The 26,753-nt window shown below is 44.9% G+C and overlaps 1 protein-coding gene across 1 annotated transcript in view; it reads right to left on the bottom strand.

Moving 5' to 3' along the window:
- The window catches only part of GRIN3A (glutamate ionotropic receptor NMDA type subunit 3A), a 92,070-nt gene that overhangs the window by 22,509 nt on the left and 42,808 nt on the right, over positions 1–26,753 (bottom strand). The window contains exons 4-5 of the mRNA XM_075931378.2: positions 5,801–5,946; positions 3,477–3,592 (exon numbers count right to left, since the gene is read on the bottom strand). Coding sequence (XP_075787493.2) covers positions 3,477–3,592; positions 5,801–5,946 — 262 coding nt within the window. The remainder of the gene's footprint in view (positions 1–3,476; positions 3,593–5,800; positions 5,947–26,753) is intronic.

Here is a 26,753-nt window from a genome sequence, read left to right as displayed (position 1 = left end):
GCCTCTGGCCTAATAGTTGACTTTAGGCAAGCCACTTTGCCCCTCTGTTTCCCCCATCTTTAAAATGGGGAAAGTGAAATTGACCTCCAATTGTGAAACATTTTGAGATCCACCGATGAAAAGTATTCTATCAGAGAGATGTTGTTTTACTTTTTCGATGTCCTGCAGCCTCTGTAGCAAGCTGCACAGAGGAGACATAAACACTGCTCCAAGATGGAAAATGCACTTCTGGTCTTTTATTTTCCTTAATCTAAAAGAAATGAACTTGGGACTGGAAGAATATGACTACTCTGTGTGTGGGAAAACACAAAGGACAGCACAAAATAACAAGCACAATCTGCGCTATCAATATGGGGCATTTTGATGCTAGAAGTTATAGGTCCTGAGTTGATTATTTTTACTGTTCCTGACTTTAAAGGATTCAAAGTTTAGTAATTTTGTAGCTCTCTCCATAAAGCTAGTCCTCCTCACATGTACACTTAATGGAGTATAACCCAAACTGCTGATGGACTGACAGGTTTATGACCATTATAACCCTGGTGGGAAATAAAAATGGATTGCTTTTTAATGTCCCTTTGTGCTATAAAATGACAAACTTAATGTCAAAGGGGGATTTGCTATATGGTTGGCATCTTTGGTGCCTCTAGATATAATGATTAAACTACTTGGCTTCCATTAGCTTTGTTCCCTGTTTAGATGTTGAGAGAGGTCGCTTTGCCTTGTGATGGTGTTACTGGATTGACTGTTGGTGGAAGGGAGTGGGAGGAGAAAATCATTTCCACGGACCACCCATCACAAAAATGAAGCCTGAAGTCTAATAGCTGCTAACGTGTTTTGCAGGGCTGGAGCCCTTTGTTGACTATTTTGCTTTCAGGCTGCATTGTGAAGCTGTTGGTGTCTTTCTGTTCCCATATTGGCATTTAAAGAGGTCAAATAATTGGAGAGGGTCACTTAATTATGCTAAACCAAGCTCCAACCCCCGCTGAATAATCAAGCGTGACTGTTTGAAAGGGAGGATCGTAGAAATCCATTTTGGGGGTGGTGAGTGTGCCTACACAGGAAAATGGAGTTTTTAATTGTCTAGTAGTTAGTATGGGTGAGAAGTCTTTCAGCAGCAATAAAAACGAGAAGTCCTGTGGCACCTTAAAGACTAACAAATATCTATATAATATAGGATCATGAGTTTTCATGGGCAAAACCCATTTCTTCAGATGAGCTTGAGTGGAGAAAAAAGAGGGACTCAGACTCATAACAGAAAAAGAAGGGAGGGGGTGGGGGAAACAAGGTACCTGTCAATTGTAATGCTGGTGCTAATGAGGCCAAATGAGTGGACTGGAAGTGTCCCATACTTAACTTTTGATGTCAATGAGATGTTAAATGTAAGGAAAACTGGTTTTATAATGGACCATCCAGTTAATGACTTTGTTCAGGCCTAGGGAAACAGTGTCAAATTTTCAAATGAAGGTCAATTTTCCACTCTCTCTCTGTAGTTGGCTTGTGAAATTCCTTTGTTTTAAAAAAAAATGGTTACTTTTAAATCCATGATTGAGAGCCTAGTGTGGTTAAAATGTTCCCCTACAAGTTTCTGTGTTACCATTCCTGATGTCTGATTTGTGTCCATTTATCCTTGGTGGTAAAAGCTATCCAGTTTGGCCAATATGCATGGCAGTGGGGCATTGCTGGCATAGATCATGTTGCAGGATATGCAGTTGCTGTCCTCATGAAGAAACACCATCCCATTCTATGTCAATAGTCTACCCCACTTACCACAGAGTTACTTGAATGTTTGGGGAAATTTCTGTCTCAGTATTTTTTTGTTTTATAAGGGCCACTCCCCTAATCACAAAGGGTATGTCTACACTACCCCGCTAGTTCGAACTAGCGGGGTAATGTATGCATACCGCACTTGCAAATGAAGCCCGGGATTTGAATTTCCCAGGCTTCATTTGCATAAGTGGGGAGCCGCCATTTTTAAAACCCCGCTGGTTCGAACCCCGTGCAGCGCGGCTACACAGGGCTGGAACTAGGTAGTTCGAACTAGATTCCTATTCCGAACTACCGGTACACCTTGTTCCACGGGGTTCGAACCAGCGGTGTTTTAAAAATGGTGGCTCCCCGCTTATGCAAATGAAGCCCGGGAAATTCAAATCCCGGGCTTCATTTGCAAGTGCAGTATGCCTACATTACCCCGCTAGTTCGAGCTAGGAGGGTAGTGTAGACATACCCGAAGTGACCTTCCAGCAGGCTGTCATCTCATAGATACACCTGAGATTAGCTGGCAAGCTCCTTGAGATAGGGCTGCCTTTTGTTCTGTGTGTGTTTTCAGTGCCAGATATAGGGGCATTCCCTAAGAGGGGTCATGGGTGCTACTGTAACTGTCACTGGGCGGATTTGAACCTGGGACCTTTGAAGCGGGGTACAGGAGCCTCTACCCTCTGAGCTAAAAGCCAGCTGGCTCCCAGCCCATGCTGTGGTGGTCTCTTGATCTTAACTGTTGCTGTGGTCTAGGTATCACTTGCATTACTCAGTAACCCACACACCTAGGCTACGTCTACACTAGGGCTACATTAGGGCTGTGTCTAGACTGGCAAGTTTTTCCAGTCTTTCGCTTTTGTGGAAAAACTTGCCAGTTGTCTACACTGTCCACTTGAATTTCTGCAAGAACACTTAACTTCGGACTGTCTGAAATCAGTGCTTCTTGCAGAAATACTATGCTGCTCCCGTTCCGGCAAAAATCCCTTTTGCGCAAAAGGGCCGGTGTAGACAGCTCAGATTTGTTTTGCACAAAAAAGTCCCAATCGCGAAAATGGCTATCGGGGCTTTTTTGCGCAAAAGCGCGTCTAGATTGGCATGGATGCTTTTCCACAAAAAGTGTTTTTTGCGGAAAAGCATCCGTGCCAATCTAGACGATCTTTTCCACAAATGCTTTTAACGGAAAACTTTTCTGTTAAAAGCATTTGAGGAAAATCATGCCAGTCTAGACGTAGCCTAGGTGTGTGGGTTACACTACCACAGTATTAAACTACAGTACATTCTCTGTAGAGTAATATGCAGGCCTGCTGACTTGAGGTGGGGGAGCGGGGTGAAGGAGTCAATTGTTCCAGGTGATTCCAAGGGGCACGGGGCTCCCAGCCACCGGCACTGCTACTGCGTCAATGGTCCTTTAAATCACCGTCAGAGTGTGATGCCACACCCTCTGGGGGTGTCTCAGGGTGGGGCGGGTGCACCTTGCTCCAAGCCCTGCCCCTTCCACCTCTTCTATAGAGGCTGTAACATGCAAGTAATTTGAGAGCTGACACGAAAACACTGAAAGACAAATAAGAAGAAATTCTGGCTTTACTGAAGTCTGTGGGAGTTCTGCTATGACTTCAGTGGGGTCAGGATCTGGCCCACAATCTTTCATTCTGTCTGTATTAATTATATGCAACGCTGGCAGGCAGGATGGATCAGAAGGAGAAAGATACTGTCTGAAATACCTTCAATGGCAAACGGTTTCCCCACTGTCAAGAGTTTGCAGTCTGCATCTATTGATACTTCATAATCCAAGAGCGCTTTATCCATGATGAAGGCATCTAGTTTCTCTGGATCATGCCTGTTGTTGAAGATCAAAGTAAGAAAGCAACCAATATGAGAAGCTTCACCGTTGTGTTCATCGATATAGAAGCTATTGTTTCAGGGTTGGAAACCAAGATTGTACTTCTCAGGAAGCTTCTGATATATAAACCCAACCCAAAACCAACCTAAAACCTACTTTATAACCCTAATGATGCTGAGGAGCAGGGGTTACTGCTATCAACGCAGAACTGTGTTAAATATCAGAGGGAAGGACTCATGTGCAGAGAGGTTGATCTGACTAGCAGAATATCCGCAAAAGAACCAGGTCTTATATCATATCATTGACCTGGAAGAAGGAAAGTGCAATAGGGTGAGAATCAAATTTAAGTTGCTTGCACAGTAGCACACAAAGGAGGAAACAAGAAATATCTAAGGCTGTCATTCAGGTTCAGTTTCCTACTGCTGCTTCTAAGATTGATCTACTGTATGGTAAAAGCAAGAGCTGAGCACTTGGCAAGGTTTTCCACGAATACCTTGCTGCTCTTTTAACATGAATGTCTTTCGTCCAGGCTTGCTTTTTGCTTTCCCATGCACATTCACATGACAGAGTTTCCCTGGTTTGAATGTTTTATGGAATGCACATTTTAAGGTTCTGTGACTGCATGTATGGAAATGTGCTCCCCATGTTCTCATCCAATCAAGGGAAACCATCAAGTGGCCAAATCCCCAGCTGGTAGAAGTGTCACAAACCCACCGACTGGCATGGGACTGAATTACATCTACTGAGGATGTGGCAAGTGCGCTAGGAGTTACTCATGAAAATAAAATCAGGGTACCCTAAAATATTAAACAATGTAATCACAGGCAATTTGTTATACAGATCCCCTGGGGATCCAACCTGTGGCTAATTATGACCATGATTGTAGCCTCCAATCTAGTCATGTGTATAATCAATTGCAGAACATTGAGAGGGAAATGTATTTGAAACCACACGCCTTGCTGGAAATGTGAGACTGAGCTGATAATTGTCTATCAATTTTGTGTCACTGCTGTTCTTATTGAAATCTTTCTAAAGAGTCTCTGTTTGGGGCACAAGTATGATTGTGGGTGGCACCAAGATTTCTAATGTTTGTTTTTATTGGCACTGCCTTCTGGACAGCGCCTCCTGCCCAATGAATATCTTTCAACCCATCGCGGCACTGCAAAAGGTTGCTTTGTCTGCAAAGAGTGAGCGCCTCTCTGTACTCTCCATGCTGTAATTGTTACTCCTTGTTCCCTTTTAGCGATGGGGAGAATGAGCTTGTACTTTCTTCCCCAACTCTGCCCTGTTGTCCTCCATGCCAGAGCAATACAACCATGATGCCTCTGAAAATGGAAAATTGGACATGATCTAGACAATCCAAGTTTATTTAACCCTTTGAAAAATGTACTTAATATTTGAGTGTGTGTGTGTGTCTGTCCAGCAATCTGTGTGTCTGTTCAAAAATGCCTCCTAAATAATAAAAGCTAGGACCACCAAATTTGGTATGCCACTTCCTCTAATAAATTAAAAGCAAGGTCAGGGTTTGGTTGTGCCTGAACAATGAGATATGCCTGGAATATGATTGTTTCTCATAAAATGGAAAGGGAGGAGTCTGCTAGCAGGCACAGTTATACTGTACATTGACCACAAGGGGGCAGAAAGGGGCCAGAAATGGGGACTGGGACGGCTATACCTCCATTGGGGCAGCAAAGGGCAGAGGTAGAGAAAGGAACAGCTATCTACTAGATATTTGAGAGAGTTTGTCTGACTGTGTGCCTGTCTGTCCCTTGGCTGAGGGATATGCACCGCTGTGCCCGCTGGAGCTACAGCAGCCATGGAGAGGTGCTTCTCACCTGGCCCCAAGCTGCTGTGGTCGGAGAGTGTTGGGGTAGTCCTCTCTCCCCAGGGCAGCTTGTATGCTTACTCCCTGACCCCAGCCCCACACCAGATCAATGATTTAAATGAAGAAAACCAAAAAATATTTTGGTTAAGGACCTGAAACATGCCAGGTAAATCCTCTGGTATTATATATAAAGTAAGATGAATGGAGGAAAACCTGTACAGAAGACACTTAGAATAACTAAGTCTCCAATGAAGTAATGGGAAAGAGGTCCATTGACTCCTAGGAGCTTTGGACTAGGGCCTTCGTGCAGCCCAGGACTGTGAAACGAAGCGCTCTTTGATCAGTCAGTGATCACAAGATGCTAGCGTGCAGAGACTCACTTCAGGTGTTCCACGCCGTCTGGAGTTGCAGGCACGTTGTACCGTCTCATGTACTCATGCATCTCTGGGAAGCTCTGTCTGACATAGTCTTCAGCACTGCTTTCTCTCACCGTCCCAAAGCGAAATCCCTGGGAAGGGTGGTGGAGCTAAGAAATAGGAAGAGAGAGACCAGCTCAGTAATTTGTCTTGCTTGCTTTGAGTAACATCTTTTTTTTTTGCTCTAAAGAAAGCTACACAGATTTTACAGGTGTTTAAAAAAAAAGGGGATTATAGACCTCATTGCAGAGACACATGCCACTTCAGGATCAGTTAACTAGTTACTTACTCTTAGGATCTGCTCTAGGGCTGTGAAAAAAATTCTTCTTGAGCCTGAGAGCAGCCTGAATCCAGGCGGGATTGCGTTCTGGTCTCTTGGTGAAGCTCAGCCCAGGTTTGAGGAAAGGGTCATGCGCTTAGGAGAAGGTTGAGGGGTGACTGGATTACTATGACTGCCTGAAGTGGAAAGGGAAACTGGAGCGGTGTGAACCTGTGGGGTGGGGCTTTTGGAGGGAGATGTTCATAGAGATGCTTAGATTTTGGAGCCAGAAGAGACTACTGTGGTCATCTCATCTGACCTCCTATATAACACCAGGCTCTAGAACATTCTCAGAACAATTCCTAGAGTGAGTCTCTTAGAAAAACTCCCAGTTGTCATCTATCAGAGGGGCAGCCGTGTTTAATTTGTATCTGCAAAAACAGCAAGGAGTCCTGTGGCACTTTAAAGACTAACAGATTTATTAGGGCATAAGCTTTCGTGGGTAAAAACTACTTTGTCAGATGCATATAAAAATGGCCAGTACTGGACAACCCGCTATGAGCCGTGGTACCTTGTTCTAGTGATTTATTACCTGTTTAAAAATGTAAGCTTGTTCATTCCTACATGGGGTTGGATCCTATTTTAAAGCACCAGAAGGCATAAATGGCAGGGATTGCTTGGGCTGGTGGTGATGTTCCCAGTTCAACTTCAATTCAGGTGGTGAGAAGCTGAATGAAAGGTCCTGCCCTCTGGTGACACTTTCGAGGTGTTCACATTACATACTATTGGAGGCCTGATGGGTAACCAATTTTGGCATGACATAGGGTCAAGGACTAAATGGGCATGAAAATTGGACTAGTCTCCCATTCTTCAAGGAAGAGATGAGAGATTTCATGGAGGGGATGTTTTTTGTAGAAAATGGTACTTTTACAGTCTCTGCTCCATGGAGGAACAGGGGGCGGGGGGGTGTCTGTTTCCAGACTTCTCGGTGTGGATATTTTTCACACATGCATTGTCTTCACTACTCGTCTCTTTAAATTCCTGTGTGAAGTCCAAGTAAAATGGCTGACATGCGGTAGACCCCAGGTCCAATCCTGATTATCAGTGGGGTTTCATTGGTGCATAGCTCTTGTGTTGACACTGTACCTGGGTGAATTTCAGTAGCTTTTCAGTATCTTTTTATCTTGGACTAGTGCTGCTAGCTAATGCTTTTCATTGCTAAGTTTTTGCAAACATTGTTTCATAATACCTGTGAGAAGTCAGTCAGTTGCTCCATTTTATGGGTAGGGAAACTTGCACTGAAATTTTGATTTACCCAGCACCTACATCTTCTAGGAAGGTCAAGTGGTGTGTGCGTGCAGGGAACAGGGGACTCTTCTGTTTCTTCAGATACTGCCTGGCTCCAGAAAGAGGGAGCTACCCCAGACTCCCCTCATCCCTTCCCCCATGCTCTGCTTTCTTCAGAAGTTAAAAGGAGAGGATACAGCTAACTGCAGATTTAAAAGTTGACAGCATCTTTGTTGCAGTTACTAGTAAACAACCTTTCATGAGGTGTTGGGAAGAGCATGACGGTGAATTCCTCTCTGAAGAATATATGAGGGAGACACCATTATACTGGTGCGTGAGACATTAAGTGCAGCTGATCTCAGCAGAAATGGACTCTGTGCAAAGTGCTGTCACATACAAAAAAAATGGACTTGGAAAATAATAGAGACTTTTTTTTCTCTCATCTCCTTCAGGCACAAGAATGTTAAGTGTTCTGTGCCTCAAAAGTAAGTGCAAAACTATTGGATGAAAAGGCAATTTTTTTTCAAGTCAACAAGGATTCCTTTAATATTTACTTCTGGCTGTGTTTTGAGAAAACTCTGCCACCCTCAAAACATCATTATATTTATACCAAGCCACGGTTTCAAACTCTTTATTATGGCTCACAAAATTTGGTGTGTATCTTAAAGCAGCTGGAGTCCTGTGAAGAGAGTCCCAGCTTTCATTTAAAAGTGTAACCGAAGAACCTACTATTCCATTTTGTTTATAATTTGAAGTCAAACTGAAAGGTGAATAAAAGTTTCAGAGAGGTAGCTGTGTTAGTCTGTAACTGGAAAAATTTAAAACAACAAGTATTCTTGCAGCACCTTAGGCTGTGTCTAGACTACATGCCTCTGTCATCAGAGGCATGTAGATTAGACACGTAGGCAAAGGCAAATGAAGCCGCGATTTGAATGATCGCGGCTTCATTTAAATTTATATGGCTGCTGCGCTGAGCCAACAAAAAGCTGATCAGCTGTTTGTCCGCTTGCCGCTAGTCTGGACGCTCCTCTGCTGACATCAAAGCCCTTTGTTGGCAGCCCCGTTATTCCTCGTGGGATGAGGTTTACCGGGGCTGCCGACAAAGGGCTTTGATGTCAGCAGGGGAGCGTCCAGACTAGCGCGCTGAACAGACAAACAGCTGATCAGCTTTTTGTCGGCTCAGCGCGGCAGCCATGTAAATGTAAATGAAGCCGCGGTCATTCAAATCGTGGCTTCATTTGCCTTTGCCAAAACAACAAATCTACATGGCTCCGTCGACGGAGCCATGTAGTTTAGACATACCCTTAGAGACTAACCAAACATGTAGATGGTGGTATGAGCTTTTATGGGCACAGCCTACTTCTTCAGATGAAAGAAGTGAATCATTAGTAGGGGGAGCACTGGTATTTCTCAATACTTATTCTGTGCTATATATATTAACAGTACCTTGGAGACTTGGCTAGGAAAGCTTTTTACTGCAGATTGGCCTTCCATGATTTTAGTCTGCTTAAATGACCTAAAATGCTGCAGATTCAGCTATAGGCTGCTGACCTGGAGTTTTCTGGCAAAAGTGTAGTTAGGGTTAATAAGCCTCTTATCCAGTTAGATGCATTGTTGTCCAGTGCTGTAAAAATCAAAGGGAATGAGGCTTTGTACTGGACTAGAAACAATCTTTGATGTACCCACATGTCCAGAGGCACAGAAATCCCTGAGCAACAATTTGCTAAATCAGCTACAAAGGTAGCTACGGATGAGTATGAAACAGATGAGTAATTGCAGCTAGGTGTTGATACTGCCCTGTTTATTCATTGTAGAAGTGGCTAATCTTTGCTTTGGAGGCCTGGGAACAGTGGTCACTTGTGATTGCGAAGAGGTACTCACTGTTTAATAAAATGCCAGTTCAGTTATGACGTGGTATCTCTTCAGTCTCTGTCCTCCGCAACAGCTTCTTGCAGCGGGGGACTCCCTAAGTATGGGGAGTGCTAAAGAAGAACAGTTTGTAGGGCAGGCAGCCAAGGTAGACATCTGAAGCAATTTCCCCCTGCTGGAGCTCTGAAGGGAAGCATGCGTCTCCAGAGACCATGAAGGGCCACATGGCTTCAAGTCTATTGGCCAATCAGCAGACAAGGAATGAACAAACAGCTGTGGAGTTCAGGGAGGTAATTCTCATAGTGAGTCACACAAATGGGCCAGATTTTGAGCTGTCAATGCCATCCGTTCCAAAGCAAATAGACACCTAACGGATTTATGTTGTAATTTTTAAACTGATATTTAGCATTCCTGGTGGCTCAGGGTAGACGTTGACTGCAAAATGCTCCTGGAACTTAAAAACAGCCCCTGTGCTTGTGAAATACAGATCAGAAATGTGTAATGTGATGACCACCGTGGGTAAGTACATGCATCCTGGATAGACCGTCGGTTGGTCTCCAGCATTTAGGGAGCTATCGCCCTCTGGCTGCGCCAAAGGAAGGATGTAAGATCGAACACTGACAGCTATCAGCAAATTCATTCTAGAGCAAATGCTAGGAGGCCTATATATTTTTCAGGGAAAAGCCCTGCGTTCCGTTCCTGCAGCTTATTCAGCCCCAGTGCATGGTTTAAATGATGACTGCTCTGCTTATGCGACCACCAAACTATTAAAAGAAACCTGTTAGGAATCCACACACAGCTTTTGAGTATCCATATGAAGTTTGCCTCAGGCTATGTCTATACTACAGAGTCAGAAAAAACTTCACTTATGTCCACGCTGCAATTGCGTTCTCTCGAAATAAAAATCGAAAGAACAGAGGGGTTTTTCTGACGCTGGTAAACTTCTTTCTACGAGGAAGAAGCCTTTTCCTGAAAGAGCTGTTTCGGAAAAAGGAGTGTGTGTGCGGGGAAGAGGGCGTTCTTTTGAAAGAAGAGGAAAGAGGAAAAAGCACATTTGCTCTGGTGGCCATTCCGTTCATAGCAATTACAGTTTACATGCAGGAGAGCGTCCATTCAGTGTGGACGCTCTCTGTCGAAAAAGCAGATCGCTTTTGATGTGCTTTGGCAGTGTGGATGTGCTCTTTCAGAAGGAGTTTTTCCAGAGGATCTCTTCTGGAAAAGCTGCTTCTGAAAGAAGCCTGCAGTCTAGACGTAGCCTCAGGCACTGAGCTGTACATTGTATATGATCTTGCCATGTCATTTTATAACATGACTAGCAAAGACTAGATGAAGAATAGCATCCTGTTCTGAGGCAAGTGCAGCGAACACTGGTCTTCTCTTGGCACCACACCTCATTCCTACAACTTTTCAATTTCTGTCTCTTCGGAATCTTCCTGAGCGGGAAAGATGTTTCATTGTTTGCTGACCGGGGTGATGGGAAGTTCAGTGGATCGGTTTGGAGGCATGGGAAAAATGCACAAGAACACAAATTTTGAGAGAACCACACTAAGGTCTGTCGACACAGCAACATTATTTTGGAATAATGTCAAAATACTGTCAAGTGGGAGGACTTCTTACTCCAACTCCTGTAGTCCTCATTGTACGAGGAGTAAGGGAAGTCAGAGGAAGAGTGCTCTGTTTAGAAATCAGTGCTCCCAATTTCGAAATAAGCGTTTTCAAAGAAGTAATTGACGTAGCTCAATTTGCCTAGCTTATTTTGAGTTAAGACCTGCTGTGAAGACACACCCTAAGAAAAGGTAGGAATAAGAATAACTGCTTCTAGTGCAAACTTGCCTTAACTCTCTGGGCCCGGCTTCAAGGCAGCTAGCTCACGACCCCACTACTGACTCTGCTACTGAGGCGATGCTACTATTTTTAGAGTATGTCTAAGCAAGCTGCGAATCGCACCCCTACTTTGTCATACACAGGTAGCCTAACTGTGACCGGGATTTAAATTGCCCATAACTCCTAAAATGAGAAGATATTCAGAACGTGCGTTATGTGTCTGTTGCATCACACACCATCAGTATGGTTGGGGACATGTAGGCCCAGGTTATGAACAGCCATCCAGGTAGAAGTGCACGTGTCTGACTTGTTCCCTCATAACGCATGTCATGCATGTGCCAGTTGGGATTTGGACGTGCACTAGTGCAACAGGTGTTGCACACGAGTGAATTTAGCAGAAGCCAAATTGTGCGTTCATCTTGGCAAATTGTCCATGTTCTCATTCTGATTAGGAATCTGGGATTTTCACAGGCACTCTGTGCCTACTATGCTAAACAAGAATTGAGGGGAAAATATAACCAAGATATCCAGTGACAGGTAGGGGCTAAGAGACCATTTTCTAGTACAACCTCTCGGGGGAAAAGGGTTCACTGGCTGCAAGGAGGCACCAACCTAGTGCATTCTTGTGAACCCTTCATGCATCTAACAGGAAGTAGGTTACGGAGGGATATAGAGTCTGACAATACTTTGAGAACCTCTTGCGTGAGAAACTAAATCCAGTTTTGTTCATGATGTAATACAGTAGCTTAGTTCCCTATCTTTTCATGGCTACTGCGGGCATTGCACATAAAGGACATTGGCATTCATGGGTCAGGCTGATGGATCTGCTACTGGTTTTAAAATATGGACATTGGATTTCTTATCCTTTGACCACAGCCATTTTAAACCCAGAGGAGAGTTAGGTTGTCAAGCGCTCAGCGAGGCTATAAATCAATTGCTCAAATGTAAATTACAGTTAATTACAAAGCAATGAGCGCAACCTACTCTTTAGCTATTTACATTTAGCAAATGCTTTAGCGATATTTGATTAATGGGCTGTAATAACCGCCTCACTGATTCTGGATAAGATGTTGTGTTTCTTTTTTTTTCCCTTTCAAATCCACATTTTTAGCACGGTGCGGCTTTTAATTAAAGCCATGTAAATGATTTCACGATCCTCCCCCACAAACTGCTGAACCCTCTGTCTGTGCCCCCCAGGAGACAGTGACAGAAATGAGATGTACGAAATATACTAGAGCAGGGGGTTCTCCATCTTTCTGAGGCCTGCCCTGCTCCCGCCTCCCTCCAATGCTATACAAACCTGTGCCACAACAACTGTTTGTCTCCATATCCAGTAGATTAAAAGTCAGGGCTGGCTGTAGAGGGTAGCAAGTCGGGCACTTGCCCTGCAAAGCTAAGGTGCTTAGGGTTTGGCTTCAGCCCCACATCGCAGGCCTCAGGCTTTCGCTTCAGCCTTGTGTTGCCAGGCCTCAGGCTTTGGTTTCTTCCCTGGGCCAAAATGACTCAAATGCGGCCCCTGCTCTGTGGTTTATTTGGACGGACCCTCTGAAACCTGCTTGTGGCCCCCACAGAGCCTTGGAACCCTAGTTCAGAATCGCTGTAGTAGTGCACAATGGTGACAGCTGCAGAGGGAGAGTAGCTTCACTTTTTAATCAAGCAAGGCTTGAGAACTTTCTCCTGGGTGTCTGGCTGGTGAGTCTTGCCCACATGCTCAGGGTTCAGCTGGTCGCCATATTTGGGGTCAGGAAGGAATTTTCCTTCAGGGTAGATTGGCAGAGACCCTGGAGGTTTTTTGCCTTCCTCTGTTGCATGGGGCACGGATCACTGGCTGGAGGATTCTCTGCATATTGGAGTCTTCAAACCATCATTCGAGGACTTCAATATCTGAGTTATAGGTGAGAGGATTATTCCAGGAGTGGGTGGGTGAGATTCTGTGGCCTGCATTGTGCAGGGGGGGTCAGACTAGATGATCATAATGGTCCCTTCTGACCTTAAAGTCTATGAGTCGATAACAGTGATCCCCAACCATTAGAGGTTGCCGGGCACCAGGGGGCGTGGCCGTTCGCCCACCGGGTGCCGGGAGGCGGGGACACTTATGCGCCCGGGGGCAGGGCCCCCCCATAGCTGCATGCCCGGGGGCAGAGCCCCCCCATAGCCACGCGCCCTGGGCCGGGGCCCCCACCAAGCGCCGCGTGCCTAGGGCCGGCGCCCCCTGCAAAAGCCACGCGCCCGGGGCCGGCGCTCTCCCCCCCCAAGTGCCGTGCGCCTGGGGCCAGCACTCTCCCCCCCCAAGCGCCGCGTGCCCGGGGCCGGCGCTCTTCCCCCCCCCCAAACATCGCGTGCCCAGAGCGCGGGCGGCCAATCCGTGGCACTCCCAGGGCCGGCGCTCACTGTGCGCCATGTGCCCGGGGCCGGCTCCGGCACCGCGCATGCGCCACGTGCCCGGGGCCAGGCCAGCCCCAAGCACTTGGCAGGCACACACAAATGCCATGGCACCCGCGGGCACCATGTTGGGGACCACGGGTCTATAAGGTTTGTCTACACTATGGAGAAGATCGAAGCTGCCCTAGTTGATCTTCCAGGATTCAAATTAGTGGGTCTAGTGAAGACCCCCTAATTCGAACTGAGAAGGCACTCCTGTTGGCGCCAGTACTCCTGTTGCTATGAGGAGTAAGGGAAGTCGAAGGAGCGTGTTCTCCCCTCGACCTTCCACTGTGCGGTCCAAAATACGATTTAAGATACTTCGACTTCAGCCATGTAGTGAACGTATCTTAAGTCGACTTTCTCCTTTAGTGTAGACCAGGCTTCATGGAACACTATTTTTCAATTTCAAGTGGGTTGAGAAAACGCGGGGGAAAAAAACTGAAAAATGTCCCTGTTTTTCTAACAAAATTGGAGATTTTGATAAAAGATATACAATGGAAATGTTGACATTTTGATAAATTTCCACCAGCTCCGCTTCCAGTTTTCTCACTACCTTACCCAGAAACTGGTGGTACGGGCCCGTCATGAGTAGGCAGGGTCCTGATTGATTCCTACAGGGCATCTGCCATGAAGTGGTTGCATGTCTTGAACAAACTTTCATCTCTAGTTGTTAAATCTCCACTGCTGTTCTGTGATTCTAACCCAGTGTTTGTCAACCAGTGGTACAAATGCTCTTATGGGTACTCGAGAGAAGTCTGGGGGGGTACGTCAACATAACTGAAATTTGGAGAAAACTGAATTTTTGTTTTAAGTTTTACAGCAATTTATTATTTTTGTACTTTTTACACCCAATAATTTCATCACCCATCTGGCTACGGTTAAGTCGTTTAAACAAATGTGTTGCAATGGTAGAAAAAAATGTTGTCTGAAAACTGTAGGTACTGGGGGTACTTACTTTTTTTTTTAAAGGGGTACTTTATTAAAAAACAAAAAGGTTGAGAAACACTGTTGTAATCCTTCACAGCTGTAGGACGTGGGAGGGTGGGGTGTGTGATCCCTCAGCCATTTCTTAGGATGCTGGCATTTCAAAGTGGGTATGCTGTACTTGGAAACAAGAGCAGCCGTGAAGGTAAGAGTTTTGCCTCATGCAATAGATGCACAAGGCAGCACACAACCTATCTATCCTATTATTGTAAAAGCCCCAATAGAACCGGGATTTGCATGCTGTTGCTCTCACAGCCTATGCTGTCTGTTTTCTGAGCAAGGGATGGGGAAAAGAGTTGGAGAAAAATTGTGGAAATCTCTACAAGTTTTTACTAATTAGTTTATCCTCATTTTACACATTCTGAGTTCTGGGGTGGGGGCAGCAACTTACTCACAATGAAGCACCCAAACCTTTTGAAAGGTTCAGGTGAAAAGTCATGCTCCTGAATGTTAGAGCTAGAGGACCATAAACCGGCACAATGTTTTGGCCATCATGGAGGCATGGCAGTGGTGCAGGAAGTGTCTCGTGGGTCAGGTAGGGAATATATGTCTTATTAAAGAGAATGCCACAGTTTTATCTCTATCAGAACAGGTGCTCACAGAGCTGAGATGCAGCGGGAGGAAGCATCCTGCCTCGGCAAGTGAGCTGTTAATCTTATTACACGTTCCTTCTTTGGGAATTCACACAGGCTGGATCCTCGGCTGATATAAATCTGAGTAGCCACGCTGAACTCAATGTGCAGTTATACCCAGGGCTTGTCCGTATGGCCTCTTACTGCTTGGCATGCTGAAGATTCATGCCTCCCATGGCAGGAACACAATGTGTGTAAGAGAGCAGAGGCTAAGAGTGACCCGTCAGGGGAAAAGAGCAAAATGCAGCACACTGGAGGGACATTGATAGCAGCAAGGTGTTAACCTTACAGCTCGGTGATTCTGGAAACATAATCTTAGCGGGATGAGCTAGGTCGTATTCTTCTGCTTTGCAGGGCTAGAAATAGCAAGCTGTTAAATGCACACCCATCAGGTGCCTGTCAGAGGCATACACCTAGCAAAAAGAATAAAGAGGGAAATATTTTGCTACTTCCAATGGAGCATATTCCGGGCTCTTAGAGCAGCTTAGTAGCACAAAGCAGTGATTAAACTGCCTTATATGCCAATGACATTGGGATCCCGGAGATCTGGGTTGAGTCACTTAATATGCCCTGTACTTCCCATTGGTGAAATGGGAATGAAATTACTTGCTTTTTCTCACCCTTCATCTGTCTGGCAGGGCGAACTCTTCCGGCAGCGATAGTTTCATATGCTGTTTGTCCAGGCACAATGGGGCTCCACTCTCAGTTGGGGTGCCTGGTGCATTATCAAGATGGTAAAGTGGTTTGACCTTAGTGCAGAATGACAGATCCTGGAAGTCCGTCAGACTTGCTCCTCTGTGGGGGGAGACATTTTATAAAATCCTGAGGCAGGGACACATGTGCCTTGCAGCGTCAATGAAGGAAATAAATAGTGTCCCATGTTGCTAATGGTAGACTTCTAGGGCTGGAAGACACCTCAGCAGATCGAGTCCAGCCCCCTGCCCAAAGCAGGACCAACCCCAACTGAAACATCCCAGCCAGGGCTTTGTCAAGCTGAGGCTTAAAAACTTCTAAGGATGGAGATTCTACCCCTCCCCAGGGAACCCTTCCCAGTGCTTCCCCACCCTCGTAGGGAAATAGTTTTTCCTAATATCCAACCTAGACTTCTCCCAGTGCAACTTGAGACCATTGCTCCTTGTTCTGCCATCCCTCACTACTGAGAACAGCCTTTCTCCATCCTCTTTGGAACCTCCCTTCAGGAAGTTGAAGGCTGCTATCAAATTTCTCCTCTTCTCTTCTCTTCTCTTCTCTTCTCTTCTCTTCTCTTCTCTTCTCTTCTCTTCTCTTCTCTTCTCTTCTCTTCTCTTCTCTTCTCTTCTCTTCTCTTCTCTTCTCCAGACTAAACAAACCCAAATCCCTCGGCCTCTCCTTGTAGGTCATGTGCTCCAGCCCCCTAACTGACCAATGACCTCTTGGCTGAAAATCGAGAGATCAGTTTGCAGCCCTCTGTGACCTGAGATTACTCCATTGTGGACAACAGAGTGTGGCATGCTTGAGAAATTACTGTTGCAGTGGAGGAATTAGCAATTTGCTTTGGACAAAAAGTGCAAGTTGGTTAAACTGTGTTTATATTGTGGAGGTTTTGCCTTATTGATGATTTGCTGCTAAGACCATGGCAGGTTTAGTTCTGATGTTACCTCTTTCTTGGGCCCATTTTCGAGTTAGGCTGTTTGATATTCTCAAATCCCACACTTTAGGTACCAAAAAGGAATGTAGGTACCAATATTCTCTCTAGTCTTTTCCATGGATGTGCAGAATAAATTTTATGTGCACTGAGGCATGTGCACCTCCAATAGGAACCGCCCCCCCCCCCTTGCTGTGGGTGCTCTGGTAATTGTCTGGGTACATTTGACACACACTCTCTCTTCCATTGCCATCTAAGCACAGGGCTTATAGGGAACACTCGTAGGCACCCAAATGAAAAAAAATGAGGCCCAGATTTTAAAGTGTTCAGCATTCAACAGATCTCATTCTCTTTGAAAATTGGATCCTAACTGATTACATTTCCCATCTTCTCAAACGGTCTATACCTGCGTCTACACTACCGCTGTTTTGTTGACGGCGGTAAACCTCATTCTACGAGGAACAACATCTTTTGTCAATGGAGTTCTGTGGACAGAAGACATTATTGCATCTACACTGTCCTTTGCGTCTACACACTCATGTCGACAAAGTGGCTTGCTTTGTCGACAGAACTGGCTGTAGTCTAGATGCTCTTTGTCGACAGAAGCTTTGTCGACAGAACTGGCTGTAGTCTAGCCTGTAGTCTAGACGTACCCTCAGAGTGCATCTGCACTATGCAGCATTTTGCAACAAGACTATGTCAACACAGCCTTGTCACTAAGTCACTTTTGAAAAAATACTTCCATCCCTTACAAGGGAAAGAGGTTCGCTTTGTTGGCAGGAGAGTGCTCTTGTCAGCAAAGCAGCATTCACACTTTCTCTTGCTGCCACAAAACATTGTCATTCTGGGGGTGGGCGTTAAGCATCCATGAACGACAAAAGTGTTGTCGATCAAGTGCAAGTGCAGACAGTTGTCTTTTTTCATTCTTTTTCCTACAGAAGACAGCCTATAGGTTGGACCTCTCTGGTCTGGCACCCTCGGGAACTGACTGGTCCTGGACGAGGGACTTTGTGGGTTTGTGGGACCAGGGGAAGTCTGGGAGGGGGGATGCCAGCTTCCCCCCCTCTGGAGCGAATCCACTGACCTGAGAGCTCTGCCTCCCCCGTTGGCTTCCCTGCCTCAACCGTTGTGGGCTCAGCTCCACTCCAAGCCACCAGCAACCTCTGCTGCTGGGACTCTTTAATATCATCCTGCTGGACTATGGATGTTGCCAAACAAGAGAATCCCAGACCACAGAGATTCAGCCTGTAGCGAAATGTGTTCCGTGGTCTATGGCCTCAGTTTGGCACTTTGTATTGTAGCTTTCCAATATTCTGCTCAAGCTCTGAGACACTTTTGAGTTCAGATTCTCCAGTAAATCACTAGACCTCAGCTGGTTGTACTCTAGCCAAACACACGTGCCATGAATTATCACCTTGCTGCCTCAGACAAATTCCCGCAGAGAGAAATGTGTCCCATAGGAATTCTTCTGCAGCTGTGAAAACGGGAAACTTCTATACTTTTATCCAGTGATCCCAAACTTTCTGATGTCAATGGGAGACTTGCAGTGGTCATCATGGCTTTCGGATCAGGCCCCTACATACCCCTGCTCATAACAAGCATGTATTACATGCTTGTAATAGAAGTGGTGCAAATTACTTTTTATTGGATCAACAACAGGTAGATGTAAATGGTCCAGGAAGTCCATACTACTAAATTTAGAACAACGTTTTTAATTGACAAGTGCTTTACAATGTGACTGGCAAATCAATTAGTCCTTGAATCATAGTGAACTAAATAATATGTCCATAAACCCATGGAAGGGTTGAAGGTGGATGCGTCTCTGAAGTATCCAAATTGTACATTTGGGCTAGACAGCTCATGAAAGCTGGCTTCCTTGAAGCACATCTGGTAAGTCCTGAAAGGGTTGGAAGGGAAGTAAGCTGAGTAGAACTTTTCCTTAAACAAGAATTACTGTAAGTACTTCAAATAACTTACACTTACCTGAGTTGGGAATTAGAGGAGATTTGCAGTGAAGAATGAGAAACCAAATTCTCTGAAATGCTGATTCACCGCTCACTGAAATAGATGGAAAGACTACCCTTTACATTAGTGGGCTTTGAGTCAGGCCTTTTATGTCACAGTTCCTTTGTCTTTTGATTAAATGCGTCTCAGGATGTTCAAAGTTTCTGGCCAACGAGTGTGTCTGTTCTTGTGAAAAAACACATTAGGAAGCTGCTGCGGCATTCTTGAGGCGTGCTTGGATTTTTTTCTTGGCTGCTAGGGAGGAATACTTGAGCGCATCCCAAGATAAATGAATTAGAAGGCCTGTTGAACTGGACTCCGGTGATGGCAAAAGGAGGCTGGCAACTGTTTAATCTATTTTATTATAAAGCTTTTCACATCTTACGTTTTTTATTGAAACACCATTTATATGAATGGAGGAGAGACAGTCCAGGTGTCTACTATTCAGATTTTATATTTTGTCCGCTATCTTAGTCACAAAGGGCATTTCTACACTACACGGAAGATGGATGTTGCTGCAGTCGATCTTCCAGGGTTCAAATTAGTGGGTCTAGTGAAGACCCACTAATTCGAATTGAGAGGGTGCTCCTGTCAGTGCCAATAGTTCTGCTTCTATGAGGAGTAAGGGAAGTCAATGGAGCATGTGCTCCCATTGACCTCCTGCTGCGTGGACAGTGCCAAAACACGAGTTAAGATATTTCGACTCCAGCTACATAGTTAACATAGCTGGAGTTGCATATCGTAAGTCAATTTTCCCCTTTAGTGTAGACCAGGCCTAAGGGAGCATCCTTGAAACTCCCCTTTTAGTCTTCTGGGTTTCTGTGAGTGTTTTGTTGCTTCAAATAGTCTGGATTCTGCTAGATCTGCTTATCTGAAAGATGATCATTTGACTTCCATTGGATTACTCCTGTGCTTAAAGTATCAGAGGGGTAGCCGTGTTAGTCTGAATCTGCAAAAGCGACGAGGAGTCCTGTGGCACCTTATAGACTAACTGAAGTGTAGGAGCATAAGCTTTCGTGGGCAAAGACCCACTTCGTCAGATGCATCTGACGAAGTGGGTCTTTGCCCACGAAAGCTTATGCTCCTACACTTCAGTTAGTCTATAAGGTGCCACAGGACTCCTCGTCGCTCCTGTGCTTAAAGTTAAGCATGTGCTCATTGCAAGTGTGTTGCTGGATCAGGGTCTTAAATTGCAATCTCTTTAGGGCAAGGATGAGCAAAAACCACATCCGTAACTTTGAGCATGTGACCAATTAATGGGGCTTCTTGTACACTTAAAAGTTAAGCACGTGCTTAAGCTTTGCTGGATTGGGGCCAGCTGTTGTAGAGACACATTGTGTCAACTTCTGTAAAACTACACTTGATAGTAGACAAGGAGGGAAACGATTTGAGATTTCTGGGCTTAAGACAGATTCCTGAAATACTACTAAATATACAGGTTTATGGCATGTCTTTTAACAGCACTGTCCTGCTGGCACCATGCGACTTAACTAGGAAAAGTATATTTCTGTTTCCTCCACTCACTCCAGGAATTTCTGCTCCATTGTTCTTCTGTTGCTCTTCTTGGTTCCTTTATTTTTCTAGTCTTCCTCGCGACAGAGTGCTCAAGTTTTGGAGAGTGGTTTATTTAAGTCCTGGCCAAGCAGAGTATTGGTACGGTTCAGGGGTATCAGTGAACAACCCACTCTGTGATGACAGATCGGGGTTTGTGGAGTGCATGCTACCCCATGCTAAAACCAGCTGCATAAATGTTACAACCTGAGCTGTTTTTAACTGTTGACTACCCAGCTATGTTCAGTACGGTAGTTCAAGCCTCATCTTTTGACATGGGTTGGGAGCCTGGATGGTGTAGGTATACTGTATGAAGAAACTAGAGAACATTTCCTATAACATTATTTCTTATTTAGGAGTGCAACTCTTCTTCCAAGTTAAAACACACAGGCTGTGTCTAGACTGGCCAGTTTTTCTGGAAAATCAGCCGCTTTTCCGGAAAAACTTGCCAGCTGTCTACACTGGCCACTTGAATTTCTGCAAAAGCACTGACTTCCTACTGTAAGAAATCAGTGCTTTTTGTGGAAATACTATGCTGCTCCCATTCAGGCAAAAGTCCCTTTTGCGAAAAACTTTTGCGCAAAAGGGCCAGTGTAGACAGCTGAGATTTGTTTCTGAAAAAAAGCCCCGATCGCGAAAATGGCGATTGGGGCTTTTTTGCGGAAAAGCGCGTCTAGATTGGCCACGGACGCTTTTCCGCAAAAAGTGCTCTTGCGGAAAAGCATCCATGCCAATCTAGATGCTCTGTTCCGAAAATGCTTTTAACGGAAAACTTTTCTGTTAAAAGCATTTCCGGAAAATCATGCCAGTCTAGATGTAGCCACAGTGAAACAGTGTGGTTCTGAGAGATTTGCATGAGGGAAACGAGGCGGGTGAGGATGATATGCAGTTCTAGCCATAAAAAGAAAGACCAGATTTGTGGAATATACTGTCGTGTTTTGTCCTATCCATTCAGGGCAAAGCTTTCTAAATGACCCTACCATGTAAGAATTGCTGTTTAAACACCCAAATTGGGACTTAGGTTTTCAGTGTGGGCACCTCAATGCATTCTAATGACAAATGCAGTGCAGAGAGGACAGCAGCTGTTTCATGAAGGAGTTTGATTTTTTTTTTTTTAAATTTGTCATCATTCCCAACTAGAAGAAAACCTCCACACTTTGAAATTCTCCAAAGGAAAATTCCATTTGGGGCTGTCTTCCACTTTTTCCCCCTCAACCCTTCCCCCCCGGTCCTGCATTACTTTAATCAATTCAAAACAAAAGGGAATTTTGAAACAAACAAAATCAAACGGTAACTTTTGGGGTCTCCCAAGGGTCTGTCCTGGAACTAATCCTATTCAACCTATTTATAAACTGGAGAAAGGGGTAAACAGCGAGGTGGCAAAATTTGCAGATACCACCAAACTGCTCAAGGTAGTTAAGACCAAAGCAGACTGTGAAGAGCTTCAAAAAGATGTCACCAAACGAAGTGATTGGGCAACAAAATGGGCAAATGAATTTTAATGTTGATAAATGTAAAGTAATGCACACTGGAAAAAATAATCCCAACCATATATATAAGACTTGGACTTTTCAGCTTAGAAAAGAGGAGACTAAGGGGGGATACGATAGAAGTCTATAAAATCATGACTGATATGGAAAAAGTGAATAAGGAAAAGTTATTTACTTATTCCCACAATAAAAGTACTAGGGGTCACCAAATGAAATTAATAGGCAGCAGGTTTAAAACAAACAAAAGGAAGTTTTTTTTCACTCAGTGCACAGTCAACCTGTGGAACTCCTTGCCAGATGATGTGGTGAAGAGTAGGACTTTAACAGGATTAAAAAAAAGATAGATTCATGGAGGTTAGGTCTATCAATGACAATTAGCCAAGATGGGTAAGAGTGGTGTCCCTAGCGTCTGTTTGTCTGGAAATGGGTGACAGGAGACAGACCGCGTGAGGATTGCCTGTTCTGTTCCCATCCTCTAGGACACCGGGCATTGGCCCCTGTGGGCAGACAGGATACTGAGCTAGATGGACCTTTGGTCTGAACCAGTATGATTGTTCTTATTTTCAAACATAGGAAAATGAGATGTTTTGGTGTTGTGGGCAACATTTTCCTGTTTTCTTCCAAAACCACATTTCAGAAAAACCATCTCAGTTTCACAAAGCATTTCAGTTTTGACAGAAGTGCGTATTCCAATGGGATATGTTTCCATTTAATTTTCTCTGGCTAGCTGTACTGTGGTTAACTTCTGATTTTGCTCTATGCTATCCAGAGTCTCATATCAGCATGTAACTAGTTTTGCTGCAGCGACATGCTGTCCAGGGTGAAGTAAGTGTGTGTGTGTGTGTGTGTGTGTGTGTGTGTGTGTGTGTGTGTGTGTGTGTGTCAGTTTCCATCTTTGAATGAAAGCATAAGCTAATATAGTCTGCACCTCTCTAACAAAGGAGGACCACCAGAGACATTAACTGGTGCCCACAAGCTTCTGGGATTCAGATGAAGGGTGTGTGTGTGTGTGTGTGTGTGTGTCAGGGGAGGGAATAAGTATAACCCAAGTGAACTGTGAAACATTTTCCTCACAATTGTCTCACAGGTAAGCAAGCACCTTTGCTGTTAAGCATAGCACAGCCTCCTCATCTGATTGAGGAAGTGATAGGATTTCAGTAAATCTCTTCCCTTGCTGATATTTTATGCAAATTGCATATTGATTTTCTGCAAACCCTTGAAGCGGCATTAAGGTTTGTAGCCTGTCTTATCTTATGATCAGACAACAGTCTGAGTGCACTCAAAGAGATGATTTTCCTCCTCCAGCAGACTGTGATAATGTTCTACACGGGAGAAGGATTATGGATTAATGGATGCAAGAACACACAGGAATAACAAAGATAGGAATTATGGGCTACATTTGCTTGTAGCAGAATGTAATTTTTGTAAATAACTACCCTTTTATTTAATGTTGCTGGGGTTTATTACCACTCAGGTTATTCCTCTGGTGCTGCATGCTTGTAATATTTGCTATTTCACTATGTTACTTAGACATAACTTAAACCCCTCAGCATATCATTGACAATCTACAACCTATCCTTGAAAGCGATCCATCACTCTCATAGGCCTTTTCAGACAGGACAATGCTCACAAACAGACAACCCCCCAGTCTGAAGCAAAAACTTACCAGCAGCCACACATCACACCTCAGATACACCCGCCCAGGAATCTAGCCCTGCAATAAACCCCATTGCCAACTCTGTCTACACCTCTACACAAGCGATGCCATCACAGGACCTAACCACATAAGCCGCCACATCAGAGGGCTCATACAACTGCACATCCTCTACCATCTAGTGCCAGCAATGCCCCTCTGCCATGTACATTGGCCAAACTGGACAGTCTCAATGACAATGGATAAATGGTGTGGAAGCCAAGAGATTTGTATGTAGCCATTCTGACCTTTTGGTTAGCCTAACTCATGCTAACTCTGAGACCTAACAATGCAGAGTACTGGGAGAGATGCTGTTTTCGCCTCTCGTCTCTCTTGTGCTTGAGATAAGGATAGAATACTGACCCTAGTGAAGACCTTGAGATAAGGTGGCATCTGAAGGGAATTGTTATGGAAAGGGGAATAATTGTTTATTGTTGTTATATATTAACAGACAGTATATATATTGGCTTCTAATTGTTTTGTATTTGATGATCTGCCTAGCAGCAGCTTCTTCCCTTGCAATATTAATCGAATAAACTGTCTCTGACTACTTGTTGCTCACAAACGCAGAGTGAAGGCCTGTTTTCTTCCACAATGGACACAAGTCAGATCCTGCCTCTCCCTGAGTTACAAACGAGTTACGGACCAAACACTTGGCCGTAACTCGATCTGTTCATAACTCGGCCCCCATTGAGTTACATAGCGACCATGCTGTTTGCAAGCACAGATCGCGTTTGTAACTCGGGGACTGCCTTTACGACTGCTCCATGGGAGCTTTGGTCGTAAATGCGAACGGTTGTAACTTGACTGTTCGCAACTCGGGGAGCGGCTGTATCGGAAATGGTAACACACAGAAACTTGTTGAAGAACATTTTAATCTCCCTGGGCACCTGTTAATGGATTTAAAAGTAGCCCTTCTTCTACAAAGGAATTTAAAAAACCAACTACAGAAAGAAACTAGGGAACTGGCCTTCATATGCAAATTTGACACTCTCTCATATGGCGGGAACAAAAACATGAACTGGAGGAGCCATTATAAAACCAGCCTTCTTTACATTTAACACCCAATTGACATCACAAGGTAAGTACAGGACACTTCCAGCCCACTCAATTAGCCTCATCAGCACCACAATTGACAGGTATTTCCCCCTTCTGTTTCTTTTATAAATTGGGAGGCTCCCCTTTTTCTCTCCACCCTACTCATCTGAGGAAGTGGGGTTTGCCCATAAAAGCTCATGATATGATCTCTTTCTCGCTATATACAATGGCGGATTTAGGGCGGGGTGAGCAGGGCGGCTGGCCCAGGCCCCGCACTTCTCAAGGCCCCGCGCATGTGCCGTGGTGCTATGGCGCATGTGCCGTGTGAAAGGGGGGGGCTGTGAAATTTTGCTGCCCGGGGTCCCGCGGCACTGCCTGGGGCCCTGCGGCACTCTCATCCGCCCCGGTCTATATATATATATATTTGATAGTCTCTAAAAGGTGCTACAGGTGCCAACAGTTTGTCTTACGTTTCATGTTAAAAGCTGCCAGAGAGAAAAGCAATTTAAACAATGCAAATGGGAGTGCATTCGACTCCCTTGTCAGAGCCAGAGGGTGCTGCTGTTCTGCAGTTCTGAATCTGATTTTTAAATCTGGGATTAGATTGCTCTGTATTAGTTTTCAGCACAGGGCTGGTGACCAACAGCAGGGCGTGCCCTGCCCCTTTTAAGGAGAGGTTGAATGTGCTCCCTTGGTGTGCTGTGCTCAGCGGAAGGCCTTAGGCTTTTCAGATGGGAACCCCAAAACGGAGCTGTGTGGAATTAATAGGCATTTGGAAGTTTTGAGTGACATGAGTAGCCAAGACTAAGACATGGGTCCTAACCCTGTTAACTGTGCACGTGAACGTTCATTCAATGGAGTTGTGTGTTTGTGGCATAGGGGTGTAGGTCAGGAAGAGAAGCCCGATTTTCCTATTCCTTGACCAGAAGCCAGGGATGGGCAGTAAGCAGCCTGCGGACCAGCCACAGTTCACTGGGGTTACCCCTGGCAGGCCACCGAACACTTTACCTGTGTGTCCACAGGTACAGCCACTCACGTCTCCCATTGGCAGTGATTCACTGTTCCCGGCCAATGAGAACTGCGAGTGGCCAGACTTGCGGATGCACCGGTAAATAAAGTGTCTGGCAGCCTGCCATGAGGTAGCCCTGGTGAACCACGTCCAGACCGCAGGCTGCTTATTGCCTGCCCCTGCCCTAAACTCTAAAGGGTACATCTCCACAGTGCCATGTAGCTCAAAATAAGCTATGCAATTTGAGCTATGCAAATTGTAAATCTAATTTCAAGAGGGTCTATTTAGAAATTTGGCACTGTTACACAGCAACAAATTTCAAAGTAGACTGCTATTCTGACAAGTCCTTTAATCCTCGTGGAATGAGGCTTACTGGGATGTCAGAATAGCAAGCCTGTTATTTCATATATATTTCAAAATAACGGGCTTGTTGCTAAGATGCGGAAAATACTATTTCGGGATACCGGATGTATCCTAAAATAGTGCCTCCAACTAGATGTACCCTAATAGGTCACTTGGCTTGATTTACTAACCTTAATCTCACCAGCAGGCTAAGCTATTCTCTTACTTCTGCTTCCACTGCTATTAAGACATTTCAAGTCATAATTAAAAAAGATTTCTAATTATTTGTTGCACTTCAAATAATAAGCAATTGTACCCAAGAGTTGAGTGAATAATTGGTTTATTTGATTCAGTGGTGGAACTGAAAAAAATCATTTGGGGTTGATCAAAACATTTAGATGTAACACTAAATATTTAGTGTTGCATTCGGGTTATTTTTTAATCCCTTCCAGTTAAAATTTCAAAATAAAACTTCATAATAAAACGTCATGGGCAAGAGGGCCTCAGAGATGGAGATGGAAGGAAAAAGACAGAGAGGCCAGGCCAAGAAAGAGTGGCGGGATGCCCTAAAGGAAGTCATGTTAGCGTGTGGTATGATGGAGGAAATGGCACTGAGCAGAGTACACGCTGGAGGTACAGAACTCAGAGCAAACCTTGGATTAACAAGGTGACTCTGAGGTAAACGCAGAGAATGGCACCCAAGGGACTGTCCTGTTGGCTTTCACATAACAGTTGGGAGTTTACTTCCATGCAGGCCTGCCCACAAGGGGAGGGGCGGAGGGACAAAGAAGATAGCTGCCCCGGGACCCATAGCTTCTAAAGGGCTTCCGGCTGCCGCCCCCACCGCTACTTTGTTGGTGGAAGCAGTCAGAGCCTTGGACCCTTCA

Source organism: Pelodiscus sinensis, chromosome 6 (assembly GCF_052426305.1).
Source record: "Pelodiscus sinensis isolate ZL-2025 chromosome 6, ASM5242630v1, whole genome shotgun sequence".
NCBI classification, from domain to species: domain Eukaryota; kingdom Metazoa; phylum Chordata; order Testudines; family Trionychidae; genus Pelodiscus; species Pelodiscus sinensis.
Note: the sequence above shows the minus strand (reverse complement) of the source record. Positions and strands in the feature narration are given on the sequence as shown.